Source organism: Salmo trutta, chromosome 14 (genome assembly GCF_901001165.1).
Source record: "Salmo trutta chromosome 14, fSalTru1.1, whole genome shotgun sequence".
NCBI lineage: Eukaryota > Metazoa > Chordata > Actinopteri > Salmoniformes > Salmonidae > Salmo > Salmo trutta.
The window spans coordinates 35,740,344-35,760,961 of NC_042970.1; the positions used below are offsets into that span (position 1 = coordinate 35,740,344).

The 20,618-nt window shown below is 43.2% G+C and overlaps 1 protein-coding gene across 3 annotated transcripts in view; it reads left to right on the forward strand.

The window, feature by feature from the left end:
- The first annotated feature begins 1,764 nt into the window (after positions 1–1,764).
- The window catches only part of LOC115207922 (RNA-binding motif, single-stranded-interacting protein 2), a 60,067-nt gene continuing 41,213 nt past the window's right edge, over positions 1,765–20,618 (forward strand). Inside the window, exon 1 of one of the 3 annotated variants that reach the window (XM_029775517.1) lies at positions 1,765–2,118. In XM_029775517.1, the coding sequence (XP_029631377.1) occupies positions 2,047–2,118 (72 nt within the window). In that variant the 5' untranslated portion in view covers positions 1,765–2,046. The remainder of the gene's footprint in view (positions 2,119–20,618) is intronic. The other 2 variants (XM_029775516.1, XM_029775518.1) reach the window with 2 other exon arrangements.

Sequence of the window (20,618 nt, forward strand, 5' to 3'; positions counted from 1 at the left end):
TATTTTGTCTTAGGGTTTACATTTTTAGGTTTAGAATTAAGGTTAGGACTTGGGGTTAGGTTTAAGGTTAGAGTGTCCTCATTTTAAATGAGAATACATTTTTGGGTCATCACTTGCACAGTAAAACCAACGTATGTCTGTTTATCTAGATGCCATTGTTGCTTAATTAAAATGTGCTCTCTCTCTCCCCCTCTCTGACTGCTTCTCTGCTCTTTCTCCTCCTGCTCTGTGCACATTCTGACCTTGAACCCTACACTGACAGTCTTCAATGACTCAACCCCCTCACTAATTTCCTCACCCAGACACGAATGAACCCCCTGAACTATTTACTACTGCCATTCACATCAATGGGACACACACCATCCCTCCCCTTCCTCCCACTTCCACCCCACTTTGATGTTGGTGCACTGTTTATTCCCACAAAAGTGTTGTTTTGAGCTGGGTGTGTAGATGTATGGGGGATAGGGGGTTCTCCCCATGCAAGGAGGTGGAGAATTGATCAAGTGTCTTCAGAATTAATAAATAACTACCTATTGTAAGTAGGCTGTTGTTGGAGCATCAGATATGGTATTGATTGGATATGTTACTGGTTTGACCCTGTTCAAGACTTAGAAACAACTTCAATGTCCCTGTTCTGACTGGTGAGACCCAGAAGAGTGCTGAGGCTAAACAGTGTTTAGGGGGAGTCACAAAAGAGAAAGGATTACTGCTACATACACACACACAAATGACACACGTTTCTCTCTCCTGTGTGCACACACTTTCGTACGCATATACTATACAAACACACACATGCAATACTTGGGCACCATAGAGGTAATCAGTGGGGATTTAAAAGTCAGAACACTCAGGATGGAAGGGGCTTGGGTTGCTTAGCGACGGGCCTGTTGATGTCCAAACAATGTTAGCGTCATCAGAGCGGGGTTCTGCTGAGTGCAACAATGTCACTTGTGTTATCTGTCCCCCGTCTGCAACTAGTCAGTGGAATGCTCCAACTCAACAGCCGTCGGGCAGACAGACATGAGTTAGCCTACATCTCTGAGACACATTAACAGTGACACACTCTCTCTACAACACACACTAGAGGCTAGGTGTGCACTCAAACAAACACATGCAAGCTCATGCACATCCAGTTGCAGCACACAAGCAATCTCACAGATGATTGTAAAGTATTCAACTAGTAGACAATGTTGTATACACACACAGACAGACACACAGACAGACAGATATCCACCACACACACACACACCACTTAATTCTGGAATAGTTTGAGGATGATCTCTCATAACTGTCTCTCACCTAACACATTTGTGCAAAACTTCATGAAGAGAAACAACATTTCCATGAAGGAAAATGAGGAATCGGATCATGTCCACAAAGCACTGTGCTGCTCCATAGGGGCAAGATGCGTTCTCCAGGGGAAGGGGATTGGGATGCAACATGCTGGAGGATTATGAAAACTCTTGAAGGAATAATTGCTTTTCAGATTAATGAAAAACAAGGTGAAATGTATATTTTGTTTTCTAATGGTAGCTTCTTTGAATATCAATTCCATAATAGGTTACATATCAAAGAGAGATTTAGTGAGACTTTAAAAAAATATATATTCTAATTGCAACACATTGATAATTTAAGTGGATTTCTGCCAGTTTTAGGCCTTAATAAACAAGGACATCATTTGGATCAAATCTCACAAGTATCCATATTTCTGTGGTGCACAATTTCAGTCAAGGATCAAATACTTTGCGCCCTGGGATACTGTTGATTCGTTCCAGGTTTAGATAAGATTTTACAAAGCAGAACTTTGACAACCTATTGCCAATACAGTCTTTATGTTTGGCCATCAGAAACCGTTCCATCGGCACGGTTGGTTTTGGCGCGCTAGGACCCAGACGCGTGAAAGCGCAGCGCTTGGCCGCGGGCAGCAGCACTGGCGGCAGCGGGACTCGGATCGCTTCCCCTGATTCCAAGCTTAACTTCCCGAGCTGCTGACGTCACTTGGCAGCCTGGGCTGTACTCGCCGCTCCATACATAGCGCCGAGAAAAATGCTGCTCTCCGTACCGCCAAGGACAGGAATCAATCCATACAACGGCTATAACAGCAGAAACGGCAAAAAGGTAAAACCTTTTCTGTTTTTTTTGTGCGCTCCCGGTCAACCAGTGGGGCAACACGCTCGTGTCAGTGGCGACAGAAATCTGTGTAGTGCGTGACAGCAATCTGCAGTGTCCTTGAAAAGCGAATCGTATAAAACCAACTTCGTTCTCCGTGGAGAAAATTGCTGCTCACTATTCTGCACCCCCACTGTGGTATGTGTAAAAACTGCTATTCGATGGTCCGGGCATCTATGCAGCCTACATATTTAGTTTTTTTTTCTCCCCGATTTGGGAATTCAACCGTAGAGAGCAATACACGAACCATATACTTCTGTTCAGTCATTAGAAAAAGTCAGTAATGGATACAAACTTTTATGGGCAGCTGTACGGTATTGGGTCAGTGTACGTCTGTGCGTAAATGTGAATCCGAATAGGTGGGGGTGGGGTGCAGAAGAGGGAGACAGGGAATGTGTTATTCAATGTAGCCTTAATTGATTTCAGTCTCCTTTTCGGGATGGTGAACAATGAACAGTGATATCAAGTGTCAAATCAAGTATCCATTGTCTACGCAGCCGCGTAAGTTTGGCAAAGTTTTTTTTTTTTAAGGCAAAGATGCCCCACCCCTTGAAAGAGCCCACCATTGTGACGATACCTACTTTCCCCAAATTATGAATAACAAAATAACAGTTACATTCATAATACTGTAGTGTTGTAGCCAGCAACAATCAATCTGCAACTGAAACGTTACATTTAACGTCGGGGATTGGACATTATGAAACATTGTAATATAACACATCTACAATGTAGCCTACCACTTATGTAACAGTGACAATACATGTTTTTGTGGTTTAAATTGTTTTTATGGCCTTACTATTAACGAGGTATTACAATGTTATTACAACATATATTTTGTTATTATATTGATTAAGAGTATTTTCTATTGCATAAATGTTGAGTTCAAAAGAAACACAATACAAGATCAAAGCCAAAGCTATTGGTATCTATTAATGCAACACCTGATATATTTGATCTGTTATGCTGTAGCCATAATAGTTTTGACACAAAGAGAAATGCAATTGTGTTTTAATAGTTGTTCTGATGAAGTGAGGTTACCATAATTAACAGCATTTCAGTCTCTCTCTGGAATATGAACATTGCCTAGAACTTGATATTTTAATTAAGGTGTTTTACTTAACTGTGATCAACTAAATGACTATATACTAAATGAAGATATATCTCATCGGCCTTTCAAATTTGGCACATTTCAGGGTTTGTTAGGTGGCTCTTGGATGCATTTACACAACAGGAAAAACTCACATTGTTGAAATAATGCTTTTATATGAATATATTTGCAATGTGAAATGTGGCCTGTCTTTTATTATTATGTTGCTTGCTTGCCAAAGAGGCCTTTGAATAGTGTTTGGTATCCCTTCAAAGCCTCTGTCCTGTAGTGCAGGCCTGCCTGTGGCTGCTTGTGTTTACCTTTCCTCTACAAGAGCCTGATGCCATTTGTATTGCTTGAAGGAGGAGGAGGGTGTGGTCCTTTTCTCTGTTGCATCAGAGAGGGAGAGATAGACAGAGAGGGAGAGATAGACAGAGGGGGAGAAAGAGAGAGCGAGAAAGAGAGCGAGAGATGCAGGATAAAAGGAATACCACAGACCTACACCAATCTGTGATGATGCTAATTTTAGAAGTGCATTGTCTTGTTGTGACATATTACTATATCTATCACGTCTAGACAATCATGTCTGCTACATCACTGAATTGCAACTGAAACAACTGACATCTTCAGTTATCATACAATTGGCCTAATGTTATTACTGTATTACTGGGGTAAGATTATTGTGATTTAGGGATTGGGGGAAACTAGGGGAATCAGGTTCCAGGAGTAAAATCATTAGCCGGTTAGAGTTGTAGGATTTTTTTCTATAGGTGATTTCCCAAAGTGACTTTTCGTTCTCAAATTCCTCTTCTTCCAATGGGTGATATCAGTGCACTCTATTTCCTCTGTTTTTCCTTGATGAGATATGTTACAAAATGTATAATGTGACTGGTTGAATCAAAGTAAGAGGATGTTCCTGTTTCACAAGCTTTGGCCTGATTTCCCCTGTATTCTTGACTTTACTGCCATCATTCTGGCATGGTGCCACTCCATGAAACTCAACTTAATCCTTAGGGATAAACATTGAGAATGCTCCATAGAAATGTGCACTTATCCTGAAATGCGCCTAAGAAGAGGACCATCAACCTACACTGAGTGTGCAAAAAAATAAGAACACCTTCCTAATACTATCATACCCTGTTCAAAGTCATTTCAATATTTTCTCTTGCCCGTTCACCCTCTGAATGGCACGCGCATTCCATGTCTCAATTGTGTCAACGCTTGAAATTCATTCTTTAAAACGGTCTCCTCCCCTTCATCTGCACTGATTTTGAAGTGGATTTAACAAATGACATCAATAAGGGATCATAGCTTTCACCTTTATCCACCTGATCAGTCTATGTCATGGAAAGACCAGGTCTTCTTAATGTTTTGTACACTCAGTGTATATGCTATAGTGTTCTAAGTAGCCTGTGCTATACTGTAGGGCTTATGAAGGACATAACAGTCACAGTCCATATGAAACAGTGTATATCAAATATATTATGATTCATTTATTGAGAGCTGAAATGCAATGACGACAACAAGCATAATATTTCTTCACTGACAGTTTGAGTTCTGGTTCATAAGGTTAAGGTTTGATGATTGAGTAGCTTAAGCTACCGCTGTGAACTAATGTTTATTGATGTCGAGAGAGAGAGAGGACGAAAAGGTTTCTTTCCTAAGGATAGACTTTTTGAGTTATAATTTTACATATTCTCAGCACAGACAGATTTAAACAAGTTGCTGTTCCCTCTGTATTTCATTAATACCAAAATGTCTACATTAAAGGGAAGGGAGATAGCCAGCATGTTGGTGCATTGCAGGCAACGGTCAAATATCTACGCTAATCCTGTTTTTGATTATGTTTAGAAATTGGTCTGTGTGGTGGACCTGGAGTCCACTAAGATGTCATATGCACTAAGATGTGTGGAGAGATTCCTCGAATATCTCTCTCCCCTCTCTGTTTCTCTGTCTTTCCCCATCAACTTCTCTCTCTCTCTCTCCCACCCTCCCTCTCCCACCCTCCCTCTCCCACCCTCTCTCTCCCACCCTCTCTGACTCTCTTGCTCGCTCTCTCTTTCTCTCTCCCTCTGTCGGTCTCTCTCCCTCCCTCTCTCTCTCTCTCTCTCCCTCTCTCTCCCACCCTCTCTGTCGCTCTCCCTCCCTCTCCCTCCCTCCCTCTCCCTCTCTCTCTCTCCGTCTCCTCCTGTCTAGCGTTCCCGTATACCTGAGCGGCTGGCAGGAGTAAATAAGAGACAGAACACAAAATATACAGCGTGCTGAGCTGAGGGCTGAAAAAAGAGCCCTTTGTGTGTGGGAGGTGACTAGCAACCAGATGGCACCAGGGGTTTGGTTACTGTGGTGCCTCCAGAGTCACCTGCTCCTCCTCTGCCTGCCCCACTATCTCAGTTTCTCTCCTTTCCTGAATTTCCTGCTAGAAAATATAAAACGAGGAGGCAGGTTAATCCAAACCAAAGACTGAATGTCTCTATACAGTATTGTGCTCTTTTGTATGTGCGCATTTGTGTTTTTTGCACTCAAATTTAGTAATCAATGAATGTGAATGAATGATGATTGAATGGCAGATGTAATTTGCAAGGTTTATTATAGTTTTATTGAGTGTTAATATATGCTGGTGTTTAGTGCTAAAACCCATGATAACATAAATGATACAAAAGGCATGGTGCCTTGTCTTTGTAAGAGGATACCGTTCAATTTATAAAGATGGACAAATTCTTAATGTTATTGAATAGCAGCCTTTCGTTACGGTCTCTCTCTTTAATACTTATGACCAAGTATTAAAATGCAACGTGAAAATAAACTTAAGCGACCACAACAAGTACCTGTTTATGAGGGAAAGATCTGTGAATGTTCCACAAAACGGCTATTCACTGTAAGATCCCCTGAGGAGGCCTGGTGGAAGTGAGGCCCTGCATGCCTTTCCTTTGAGTGAAACCATTTCATACTTTCACTTTCAACCCCCAAAAACCTTTGAAATATCACCAACATTATAGGATGCTAGCCATAATGCAAACCAGGGCACTTACTTTCAGCACTCTTTTGGCTTTCATGTTCCTTTCTTTGGTGCTGAGAGATCTGAGTTGGGTAGATGACAGCTATGGAATTTTTGGAATCTAAAAAAATATGCTCCACACAACAATGGGTGTTTGTTTGTATGTCTGAAATGCTCAGAAGATGTTTGAAATGCTCACCGCGTTGTGTATCTTGTCATGACCAGGCTTGTCTTCATTTATTTTATTTTACTGCATGCACATAGGATTTTATCAAATGTGGCCGCCTAACCAACTTAAGAAAATATATTTAAGCTTAATAAATTCAATTTCTCATGATTAGCAGTATGCAGTATGTCGTTTTTAGAAAAGGTATGAAATTCACATCGAGAAATAACATAACATTTAATGTCTTCTCCATGAAATCGGTCGTCACTTGTTAACACAGCGACAAAGTCATAATTATGTTTTAACCTCGACCATTTCTAAAATGTATCTAAAAATCAGATTTTAAACCTAACCCTAACATTTACCCTAACCTTAACCACAATTCTAACCTAATGCCTAACCTTAAATGAATGCCAAAAAAACTATTTAGTTTTGTACATTTTGACTTTGTGGCTGTGTTATCTAGTGGAAACCCACCTAGAGTCGATTGACGCGCCGGTGCGTCAATCTAAGTAACATAATAACATAATCTACATCAAAATCTGTCACTCTAAACTAGAGATACCTGTGTTTTTGCTTTGGATGCATCTCAATCCACCATATCTGCCTATGTCGCACTTCCGCATCTGCGGTGAAAGGTGACAGAGCTAGAGTGGTATTTGTCAGACCATGAGACATCCCGAAAATTGGTCTTCTAACGAAATGTCTGTAGTGTCCGAATGGTTTAACCTATTATGACCACTCTATGAAATGGGGAGATTCTCACGAACACGATGCTGTTCTCTGTTTTGCTCTACGACGCCCAGAAGTGTCACGGGACTCGTCTGAAGATAATCAGTACCGGTTAAAAAAATAAAATAATTATGAAGGTAGTTTTATGCCCCCCAAAATGGGTTGAATATGTGTAAAAAAAAAGTTTCCTGAGCTTTCATATCCTAGATATAGGACAGACACTTCAAAACCTTGTTTCTTATTATGTACTTTTTAAAATGTTTTTGCCATTTATGAATGTGTTATTCAATGCGTTTCTCTGGGCTATAGTAGTAAAGGCCAAATTCAATATTTTATAAATATATATAGATTTTTTTTTATACCTAAAGGGGTCCTAAAATTCAAAATCAAATAGCTAAAAGATCCATAGTATCCATAGTATGACCATCTTAAAACAATTCCATATTTCAGCGTAGACCCCCCCCCCCCCCCCCCCCCCCCCCCCCTCAACGGCTTAGACTGACAGGGGTTTAATCAAATACTTTTTATTTAAAGATTTAACTTAGGCGGTATTATACTTTTCTGACACATTATCCTTAAGAAAGAAACATTTTCATTCTGTTTTAGCATCTCTCTTTCTCTCTCTCATCTACAGTTGAAGTCAGAAGTTCACATACACCTTAGCCAAATACATTTAATCGCAGTTTTTCACAATTCCTGACCTTTAATCCTAGTAAAAATGACCTGTTTTAGGTCAGTTAGGACCCCCCTTTATTTTAAGAAAGTGAAATGTCAGAATAATAGTAGAGAGAATGATTTATTTCAGCTTTTATTTCTTTCATCACATTCCCAGTGGGTCAGAAGTTTACATACACTCAATTAGTATTTGGTAGCATTGCCTTTAAATTGTTTAACTTGGGTCAAACGTTTCGGGTAGCCTTTCACAAGCTTCCCACAGTAAGTTGGGTGAATTTTGGCCCATTCCTCCTGATAGAGCTGGTGTAAGCGAGTCAGGTTTGAAGGCCTCCTTGATCACACACGCTTTTTAAGTTCTGCCCACAAATTGTCTATAGGATTGACGTCAGGGCTTTGTGATGGCCACTCCCATACCTTGACTTTGCTGTCATTAGGCCATTTTGCCATAACTTTGGAAGTATGCGTGGGGTCATTGTCCATTTGGAAGACCCATTTGCTACCAAGCTTTAACTTCCTGACTGATGTCTTGAGATGTTGCTTCAATATATCCACATAATTTTCTTCCCTCATGATGCCATCTATTTTGTGAAGTGCACCAGTCCCTCCTGCAGCAAAGCATCCCCACAACATGATGCTGCCTCCCCCGTGCTTCACGGTTGGGATGGTGTTCTTCGGCTTGCAAGCCTCCCCCTTTTTCCTCCAAACATAACGATGGTCATTATGACCAAACAGTTCTATTTTTGGTTCATCAGACCAGAGGACATTTCTCATAAAAGTACGATCTTTGTCCCCATGTGCAGTTGCAAACTGGAGTCTGGCTTTTTTTATGGCGGTTTTTGAGCAGTGGCTTCTTCCTTGCTGAGCGGCATTTCAGGTTATGTCAATATAGGACTTGTTTTACTGTGGATATAGATACTTTTGTACCTGTTTCCTCCAGCATCTTCACAAGGTACTTTGCTGTTCTTCGGGGATTGATTTTCACTTTTCGCACCAAAGTACGTTCATCTCTAGGAGACAGAATGCGTCTCCTTCTTGAGCGGTATGACGGCTGCGTGGTCGCATGGTGTTTATACTTGCGTACTATTGTTTGTACAGATGAAAATGGTACCTTCTGGCATTTGGAAATTGCTCCCAAGGATGAACCAGACATGTGGAGGTCTACATACATCCACCGGTACACCTCCAATTGACTCAAATGATGTCAGTTAGCCTATCAGAAGCTGCTAAAGACATGACATACTTTTCTGGAGTTTTCCAAGCTGTTTAAAGACACAGTCAACTTAGTGTATGTAAACTTCTGACCCACTGGAATTGTGATACAGTGAATTATAAGTGAAATAATCTGTCTGTAAACAATTGTTGGAAAAATTACTTGTGTCATGCACAAATAGATGTCCTAACCGACTTGCCAAAACTATAGTTTGTTAACAAGAAATTTGTGGAGTGGTTGAAAAACGAGTTTTAATTACTCCAACCTAAGTTTATGTAAACTTCTGACTTCAACTGTATATTTAGTATCTCTACCAGTAAGTCTTCTGTTGGGTGTCTGTGCTTTGTTACAGACTTGGTATATCTGGCCGTTGTTGTATTGTCTCCTTTGTAGACTATGTCATGGATAATACTCTGTATAAGAGCCAGTTAAAATAAGTCTGGGTATTTTAAGTCCCATATAGAAACATGCACAAACCTTTTGTCCCCCGGGGGAATATCAAAGAGGCCTTCTCAAACATGAACACATTGTTGTTTTCAGCAACATCAACTACCAGGGGGATGTATTATCAGACACTACACATTTATGCATTTTAAACTGGGCTGGTGTAGTGGCTTCATTCCAGACTGACTGCATTGCAGACGCCTGCCCGATGTAACAATGCCTGGATAGGTGTTTATCATATCAGCTAACCGTATCATATGACATACCAATCTGATGCCCAACTGGGCAGTCGATGGGAAGGTACATGTGTTAGTTGATGCAAAGCAACAACTGCAATGTAGTTGGCCTGGAACGTGACCACTGGTGTGGTGGATGGGTGGGATAGGTTCAGTATGTTCTACTGGTGCAGTGGAGGGTTGGGATTGGTGCAGTCAGTGAGTAAGGTTTACTGATGTAGTGGCTTGACACTGGATCAACTTGGCCGGTGAAGTCACCTTTGTCCCGCTGGCCCCGCTCCAGCTGTATGTTTATCTAACTATCTGTCATTGTTTAATGCGTCAGACGTTTGAAAGTGGTCTCTCCCTCCATTGCCAACCACATGAGTAGTACAAGGTGAGCAGGTATACAGAGCGAGAAACAGGGAGAGAGAGAGAAACAGAGGGAGGGAGAGTCCTTGGAGAAAGCACAGCTGTCTGAAATATGATGCCAAGCACTGCAGTGATGCCAGGTACTGACACGAACATTACGCCTGAATGTGAGCAAGAAAGACAAAGAAAAGGATGAAAGAGTTAGAGAGAGAAAAGGGCACGGAAGAGGGATGCAAGAGAGAGAGAAAGAGGAAGGCAAGAACAGTAGGAGAGATTGAGAGAGCGAGAGAGGGTACTAGGGGGAGAAGCGGGGGGGGGGGCAGAAGAGAGAACGACTGGAGCCTGTTGTCCTTTGTCACCTAGTAGGAATGCAGAGCGGCTGTCTTGCTGGCTGATGAAAATGACTGATCAGGAGCAAAAATAAAGGGATGTCCTGTCTGCCTTTGTGTGCTCTATCAGCCTGCCAACTATAACCCACAGCACCGGAACGTTCAGCCTATGTTCAGAGTAACGTTTGCCAGTCACCTGAGGCTAAAATAGGGCCAGGCCAACAATAATGACTTCCTTTTACTGTAAGCAACCAAGCCTGTTGCTTTGTGGTTGTACCGTGTTGGCTGGAGAACAGGATAAGGAAAAGTAAGTCTTTGGTGGATCTGAGAGCACAGTAGTGGAATAGATGGATTTCGTTATCAGATACGTTATACATAGATTCAAATGTAGTTTTAACATCAAATTGACTCATTGGGTTTAACGTTGCAAAAACTTTAAGCATTTTACGACAAGTCTTTAGTCTAAATGTACTCAAATGTGGGCTATTTTATTGGCTCTGAAAGAGTATTTCTAGTTTATCAAATATTTTCTCAACTAACAGAATTACGTATCATAAAGACTATGTAATTTGGACCAACTGGAGGCTGCTTCTCAGACAGTTCACAAATTTGTATGTCACCGTCCTCTCCTTTTGGAGGTGGGAACAAATGTTCCAGCTATAGGATACAGGAAACCAGCTATAAACAGACATGCCCAACAGGAAGAAAGAGATAGAAACAGAGAGCAAGACCGACAGAGTTATATCTAAGGGAGAATGGGTTTGTGCGCTCAGATTTCCTGAAACTATTAAACAACAGAGTGGCCTATAAAATGGTCAGTGAACAGCAGTGTCTTCTATCCCAGGCCATACTTCTGCCCATCATGGAGGAAGTGGGGAATATATTAAAGTTTGTCTGATATATGGACAGGGAAACTGGAAGCATTTCAGTTTAATGCAGATTGGGAAGCCTAGTCTGAGTGGAAATTGTCAGGTTGGTAGCAGAGGGACTGCTGAAGGAAAACGAGTTGAGGTTTTAGTGTTGTCCTGTGTGTGCGTGCGTGCGTACGTGCATGCGTGTGTGTGTGCGTGTGCCCTGGAAACGAGAGTGGTCACAGGATAAGGTTACTATTATGAGTTAGTCTGAGGTGGCTGCATGGTCAGAGAGACAGGTTGGAAACTCAGACCCACTTCCCTAAAGACAAAGATAGCCAAGCTAGACTGTGTGAATGTAACAAGTACCTTTGTGAATTAGTTCATTACAAGCAGAAAGCTACAGGCTATTTAGCCACTAGGTTTGGTATGATGGAATTACAGGCTCTGTAGCCACTAGGTTTGGTATGATGGAATTACAGGCTCTGTAGCCACTAGGGTTGGTGTGACGGAAGCAGCTCCAGTCTACTCAACATCCCACATACTTCGGGTGGTCATAATCCCTCATTTTGGGAAATGGAGAGCAATTAGATTGCTTTGATCTTCCACAGCAACTGTGTGTGTAGCCCTAGTTAAAGGTTACTGTAGAAATCATGTTCCTATAAAGATGTGGGCACACCATTCCTGCAGTTTTTCTATTCTACATAGGACACACACAAATGCACCAACATTCATTTCTAGAGTTACGAATATATAATGATCAGTATTCATGTGTTCATTACAAAAAAAGAGTGAGAAAAGTATTTGCTGGAAAATGATTGCACACCGTTAACACCAAGTGGGTGCACTGGTGTGTGTGGTGTAGTGTACAATGTTCCCTCTAAGCTGCATGCGTGCTGGGGTGCGCAGCTACCCGGGACTGCTGCGCAGAAGAAATATCAGCTTGCGTAGAGAGGCACGAGATTGAACTTCACTCAACTTTCTAGTTTTCCCCTTTCGTTTTCCCCTTTAGTTTCCCTCTACGGTGAGAATTGTGATCGAATCAACGCAATATACTGATTGCAACATATCGAAACAAAACAAACTATGCAAGAGATTTTCTGGTAGGCAGTGTGCATTGGAGTAGGATTCTATTACATTGACAGGCAGGACACATACTCTACCAGACTGGTGCGCCATAACCAATCAGAGCTGCAGTATCCCTATATGCAAATAGACCATTGCCATATATGGATCTGTGTCATTCACTTTGAACTGGACTGTGTTCACAGTATGAGTGGTCGTGAGCAGTGCCTGTTTTGAGATCAAAGCGAGAGCTGCATGTAGCCAGTGTGCACATTTGTTCATATTCTTTGCTATTAAGTGAGTTATTAGCCCAGTTATAGCTAATTTCTAGTCAGCAATGGGGGAGTGGTTTCTACCTCCAAGAGCACAAAACATATGCATTTCTAGCCATCTTTGAAAAACGAGTCAGGTAATGAGCTTTTTTTAAGTCTTAAAGGTAATCTGAGTAGCCATTAGGCAGAGGTTAGCACAATTTGTCTGATTCTCGGTAATAATGTTATGGGAATAATAATGAATTTTATTTTGTAAAGTGGTTTCTTGCATCAAATAACACAACATTTTCGGTCACCTCCTTATCTGAAGGACAAGTGGATAAACAGGTTAATGTCAAGCCATGTATGTTTTTATTTTCAAAAGTCTCATGAAATGTAGGCCTATGTTGAACACTGCACATTGGCTGCTACTGTAGGCTGAATGATAGAATCGCTATTTCCATGTTAAAATGTTATGGGATGTATTTTCTCACATTGTTTTTGATGTTAGTCCACTCTGATAGGTTTACATTATGATCAAATAGCCACAGTAGTCTACTTGGCCACTGTTATAACTGTAATTTAAAGTGGGTACAGCCTCAATTATCACAGTAAATGCGCACCAAAAGTTGCACAGAATTTTCAAATTTGCTCTGTGGTTGTATAGTGTGTGTGTGTTTATATGTGTGTGTGTGTGTGTGTGTGTGTGTGTGTGTGTGTGTGTGTGTGTGTGTGTGTGTGTGTGTGTGTGTGTGTGAGGGAAAGAGAGAGAGAGAGAGGAAGAAAGGGAGAGAGTGAAGGGGAGATTAAAACTCCCCTGTCATGTTGTGTTTTAATTTGACCAGGGCATGCCCTCATGTCATCTAACATGAGCAAATACAGAGAATCTTTTCAGGCTGAATCAGCATTGGAGGCCCTGGAGAAATGAGCCTGAGCCTGGGCTTCAGGAGGGCCCATATGGGGGTATACCTCCTTTTTATTGTTCAGGGGACACAAAGGGGGACACTGTGTCCCTGTGGATGGGGTGTAATTAGCGAGATTCGGCCCCTGCTCTTGACTCGCCCCTCTGTGTCTCGCCCCCCCCCCCCACTGAGGTATTCCTAAACACGGGGAGTCTGATCTGTAAACAAATTCACCCATTGTCCCCCTGGTGCAGTTCGTCCACTGAGCATGGCCTAATTAGAACCCCTTCAGGCGACAAGCAGGGAACAGGAGAGGACCTCTATAGGAGAGCTATACTATAGGCAGAATTCTACAAAACACCTTGGAATAGGCTACTGGAGAAGGGCTGGCAGAGATGAAGAATATTTGTTATTTTTCATTAGTCAAACGACACGTGGCTGTTCGATTGGGAAGGTGAATGGAATGCTTCAGTTGTCATAAGAAATGGCATTAAACACCGCAACAGAACTCAAGGAACTACACTGGACTTTGTGCAAACTGGAAACCGCATATCCTGACTCCGCATTTATTGTAGCTGGGGACTTTAACAAAGCAAATCTGAGAAAAACGCTATTGAAGTTTTATCAACACATCGCCTGCGCTACTCGCTCATCAAGAATTCTTGACCATTGCTACTCCCCCTTCCGGGATGGCTACAATGCCCTCCCCCGCCCTCCCTTCAGCAAATCAGATCATTCCTCCATTCTGGTCCTCCCTTCCTATAGGCAGAAACTTAAACAGGAAGTACCTGTGGTAAATACTGTTCAACTTTGGTCTGACCAATCGGAATCTATGCTTCAAGATTGTTTTGATCATGCGTCTTGGGATATGTTCCAGGTTGCCCCTGAGAATAACATTGGCGTATACACTGGCTCTGTGATTGAGTTCATCAGGAAGTGCATAATGGACGTTGTTCCCACTGTGACGATTAGAACTTATCAGAGGAAAACACAGTGACCACCGCCGCTCACGAGGACTGTGAGCTCCCGTTCTCCGTGGCCGTGGCCAACGTGAGTAAGACATTTAAGCGTGTTAACCCTTGCAAGGCTGCCAGCCCAAACGGAATCCCTAGCCACGTCCTCAGAGTATGTGCCAACCAGCTGGCTGGAGTGATTATGTACATATTTAATCTCTCTCTATCCAGTCTATTGTCCCCACTTGCTTCAAGATGTCCACCATTGTTCCTGTTCCCAAGAAAGCAAGTTAACTGAACTAAATGACTATCGCCCTATAGCACTCACTTCTGTCATCATGAAGTGCTTTGAGTGGCTAGTTAAGGATCATCACCTCCACCTTACCCGACACCCTAGACCCACTATAGTTTGCATATCGCCCCAACAGATCCACGGATGACGCAATCACATTCGCCATTGCACTGCACACTGCCCTATCCCATCTGGACAAGAGGAATACCTATGTAAGAATGCTGTTCATTGACTACAGCTCAGCCTTCAACACCATAGTGCCCTCCAAGCTCATCACTAAGCTCGGGATCCTGGGTCTGAACTAGAGGTCCACCGATTAATCGGCATGGCCGATTAATTAAGGCCGATTTCAAGTTTTCATAACAATCGGTAATCTGCATTTTTGGACGACGATTATGGCCGATTACATTGCACTCCACGAGGAAACTGCGTGGCAGGCAGACCACCTGTTACGCGAGTGCAGCAAGAAGCCAAGGTAAGTTGCTAGCTAGCATTAAACTTATCTTATAAAAAACAATCAATCTTCACATAATCACTAGTTAACTACACATGGTTGATGATATTACTAGGTTAACTAGCTTGTCCTGCATTGCATATAATCAATGTGGTGCCTGTTAATTTATCATCGAATCACAGCCTACTTCATCAAACGGGGGATGATTTAGCAAATGCGCATTCGTGAAAAAAGCGCAATCGTTGCACGAATGTACCTAACCATAAACATCAATGCCTTTCTTAAAATCAACACACAGAAGTATATTTTTTTAAACCTGTATATTTAGTTAAAAGAAATTCATGTTAGCAGGCAATATTAACAAGGGAAATTGTGTCACTTCTCTTGCGTTCATTGCACGCAGAGTCAGGGTATATACAACAGTTTGGGCCGCCTGGCTCATTGTGAGCTAATTTGCCAGAATTTTACATAATTATGACATAACATTGAAGGTTGTGCAATGTAACAGCAATATTTAGACTTAGGGTTGCCACCCGATCGATAAAATACGGAATGGTTCCATATTTCACTGAAAGAATAAACGTTTTGTTTTCGAAATGATCGTTTCCGGATTTGACCATATTAATGACCAAAGGCTCGTATTTCTGTGTTTATTATATTATAATTAAGTCTATGATTTGATATTTGATAGAGCAGTCTGACTGAGCGGTGGTAGGCGGCAGCAGGCTCGTAAGCATTCATTCAAACTTTACTGCGTTTGCCAGCAGCTCTTAGCAATGCTTGAAGCACAGCTCTGTTTATGACTTCAAGACTATCAACTCCTGAGATTAGGCTGGCAATACTAAAGTGCCTATTAGAACATCCAATAGTCAAAGGTATATGAAATACAAATGGTATAGAGAGAAATAGTCAACGTGTAATAACTACAACCTAAAACTTCTTAACTGGGAATAGAACTGGGAATATTGAACCACTAGCTTTCATATGTTCTCATGTTCTGAGCAAGGAACTTAAACGTTAGCTTTTTTTACATGGCACATATTGCACTTTTACTTTCTACTCCAACACTGTGTTTTTGCATTATTTAAACCAAATTGAGCATGTTTCATTTTATTTATGTATTATATTAAGTTAAAATGAAAGTGTTCATTCAGTATTGTTGTAATTGTAATTATTACCAAAAGTTATAAAAATCGGCCAATTAATCGGTATCCGGGGTTTTTGGGCCTCCAATAATCGGTATCCGTATCGGCATTGAAAAATCATAATCGGGCGACCTCTAGTCTGAACCCTGTCTTGTGCAACTGGGTCCTGGACTTCCTGATGGGCCGACCCCAGGTGGTGAAGGTAGGCAAAAACACCTCCACTGTTCACCCATGACTGCATGGCCACACATGTCTCCAACTCAATCATCAAGTTAGCAGACGACACAACAGTGGTAGCCCTGATTACCAACAACCACGACACGGCCTACAGGGTGGAGGTGAGGACCCTGGCGGAGTGGTGCCAGGAAAATAACCTTTCCCTCAACGTCAACAAAATGAAGGAGCTGATCATGGACTTCAGGAAATAGCAGAGGGAGCACTCCTCCATCCGCATCAATAGGGCCGCTGTGGACAGGGTAAAAAGCTTCAAGTTCCTCGGCGTGCACATCACTAACAACCTGAATTGGTCCATCTACACAGACAGTGTGGTGACGTAGGCACAACAGCGCCTCTTCAACCTCAGGAGGCTGAAGGAATTTGGCTTGGCCCCTAAGACCCTCATGAACTTCTACAAATGCCGGAAGGCTCTCCAGAGGGTAGTGAGGTCTGCACAACGCATCACCGGGTGCAAACTACCTGCCCTCCAGGACACCTACACCACCCGATGTCACAGGAAGGCCAAAAAGATCATCAAGGACAGCAACCACCTGAGCCACTGCCTGTTCACCCCGCTAACATCCAGAAGGCGAGGTCAGTACAGGTGCATCAAAGCAGGGACCGAGAGACTGAAAAACAGCTTCTATCTCAAGGCCATCAGACTGTTTAACAGCCATCACTAACATTGAATGGCTGCTGCCAACATACTGACTCAACTCAAGCCACTTTAATAATGGGAAAATTGATGTAATCAATTTATCACTTGCCACTTTATATTATTTATATTAGATAATGTTTACATAACCTACATTATTCACCTCATATGTATATACTGTACGCCATACCATCTACTGCATCTTGCCATCTTGATGTAATTAGATGTATCACTAGCCACTTTAAACAATGCCACTTTATATAATGTTTTCATAACCTACATTACTCATCTCATATGTATATACTGTACTCTATACCATCTACTGCATCTTGCCATCCTGATGTAATGTATCACTAGCCACCTTAAACAATGCTGCTTTATATGTTTTCATACCCTACAATACTCATCTCATATGTATATACTGTACTCCATACCATCTATTACATCTTGCTTATGCCGTTCGGCCATCACTCATTTATATATTTTTATGTACATATTCGTATTCATTCCTTTACAATTGTGTGTACAAGGTAGTTGTTGTGGAATTGGTAGATTACTTGTTAGATATTACTGCATGGTCGGAACTAGAAGCACAAGCATTTCGCTACACTTGCATTAACACCTGCTAACCATGTGTATGTGACAAATACATTTGATTTGATTTGATTTGAAATGCACCATTGAGAGCATCCTGTCAGACTGTATCACCACCTGGTATGGCAACTGTACAGTCCGCAACTGCAGGGCTCTCCAGAGGAAGGTGCGGTCAGCCCAACGCATCCCTGGGGACACACTGCCTGCCCCCCAGGACATCTACTGCAAACGGTGTCACAGGAACGCCAAGAAGATCTTTAAGGACCCCGGGCACCGGAGCCACATCCTGTTCAATCTGATACCATGTAGAAGGCAGAGACAGTACAGGTGCACCAAAGCTGGGACCGAGAGTCTGAAAAACAGCTTCTATCTCCAGGCCATCAGACTTAAATTGTCACCACTAGCCAGCCTCCGCCCAGTACCCTGCCTTGAACTTTAGTCACTGGTAGTCTATCCTGCACCTTAGAGACTGCTTCCCTATGTACATAGTCATTGAACACTGGTCACTTTAATAATGTTTACATACTGTTTTACACACTTCATACAGTTCCTTCAGGAAGTATTCATACCTCTTGACTTATTCAACATTGTGTTGTGTTACAGCCTGAATTCAAAATGGATTAAATATATATTTTTCTCATCCATCTACACACAATACCCCATTATTACAAAGTAAAAACATGTTTTTAGACATTTTTGCAAATGTATTGAACATGAAATGCAGAAATATCAAATTTACATACTGCAAGTATTCACACCCCCGAGTCAATACTTTGTGGAAGCACATTTACATTTACATTTAAGTCATTTAGCAGACGCTCTTATCCAGAGCGACTTACAAATTGGTGCATTCACCTATAATATCCAGACCTTTGTCAGTGATTACAGCTGTGAGTCTTTCTGGGTAAGTCTCTAGGAGCTTTCCACACCTGGGTTGTGCAACAATTGTCAATTAGTCTTTTTAAAAATTCTTTAAGCTTGTCACGCGCTCTATCTTCAAATTCCCTGTCATATATGAGCCAAGGCGCAGTGTGCCGGTAATTCCACATCTTTAGTGAAGAAAACCGAACCAAAACAATAAACAGGTAAACAGCAAGAAACGTAACGCAACTGTGGCGTACACACACAGAAATAATAATAACCCACAAACACAGGTGGGGAAAAGGTTGCCTAAGTATGATTCCCAATCAGAGACAACGAATGACAGCTGCCTCTGATTGGAAACCATACTCGGCAAATAAAGAAAAAACAACATAGACATACAACACATAGAATGCCCACCCCATGTCACACCCTGACCTAACCAAACAGAGAAAAATGACTCTCCCAGGTCAGGGCGTGACAATACCCCCCCCCCCCCCCCCCAAAGGTGCGGACTCCCGGCCGCAAACCTGAACCTATAGGGGAGGGTCCGGGTGGGCATCTACTCATGGTGGCGGCTCTGGTTCGGGGCGTAGCCCCCACACCGCCCGCTAATCCCCCCGCTTCTGTGTCGCCGGAGGAACCAGACCATGGATCAGCGCCGGAGGCTCTGAACTGCCGACCGGCGCTGAAGACTCTGGGCTGCAGGCCACCGCTGAAGACTCTGGGCTGCAGACCGTCGCTGAAGACTCGGGGCTGCAGACCGTCGCTGAAGGCTCCGGGCTGAGGAGCGTCGCTGGAGGCTCTGGGCTGAGGAGCGTCGCTGGAGGCTCCGGGCTGAGGATCATCGTTGGAGGCTCCGGGCTGGGGAGCGTCGCTGGAGTCTCCGGACTGGGGAGCGTCGCTGGAGTCTCCGGGCTGGGGAGCGTCGCTGGAGGCTCCGGACTGGAGAGCGTCGCTGGAGGCTCCGGACTGGAGAGCGTCTCTGTAGGTTCCGGACTGGGGACCTTCACTGCAGGCTCCGTGCCATGGATCATCACTGGAGGCTTTGTGCCATGGATCATCACTGGAGGCTCCAGGCCATGGATTATCACTGGAGGCTTCGTGTCATGGATCATCCCTACAGGCTCCGGGCCATGGATCATCACTGGAGGCTTCGTGCCATGGATTATCACTACAGGCTCCGGGCCATGGATCATCACTGGAGGCTTCGTGCCATGGATTATCACTGGAGGCTTCGGACCATTGATCATCATTGGAGGCTTCCTACGGGGAGCTGGAACTGGTCTCACCAGACTGGGAAGACGCACAGGAGACCGGAGGTCTGGAGCTCAGGGCTGGCACACCCTGTCCTGGCTGGATGGTCACTGTAGCCCAGCAAGGGCAGGGCGTTGGTACAGTACAAACAGGTTTGTGCTGATGAATGGGGGGGTACCGTGCGTAGAGCTGGCGCAGGATAATCTGGGCCGAAGAGACGCACTGGAGACCAGGAACGCTGAGCCGGCACACTTCTTCCTGGCTCACGGCCAACTCTAGCACGGCAACTGTGAGGAGCTTGCACCGAGCGCACCGGGCTGTGAGTGCGCACTGTCACCGCATAATACGGTGCTTGCTCGGTCACTTGCTCCCCACGGTAAGCACGGGGAGTTGGCTCAGGTCTCAACCCCGACTTTGCCAATCTCCCCGTGTGCCCCCCCCCCAAAAAAAAATAATTTGCTGCTGCCTCTCGGGCTTCTGTTGTTGATTCTCCCCGGTCCAGCTCGTCTTCCCAGTCAGCGCACGCTGCTTGGCCTACTTGTGGTGGGTTATTCTGTCACGCTCTCTATCTTCAAATTCCCTGTCATATATGAGTCAAGGCGCAGCGTGCCGGTAATTCCACATCTTTATTGAAGAAAACCTAACCAAAACAATAAACAGATAAACAGCAAGAAACGTAACGCAACTGTGGCGTACACACACAGAAATAATAATAACCCACAAACACA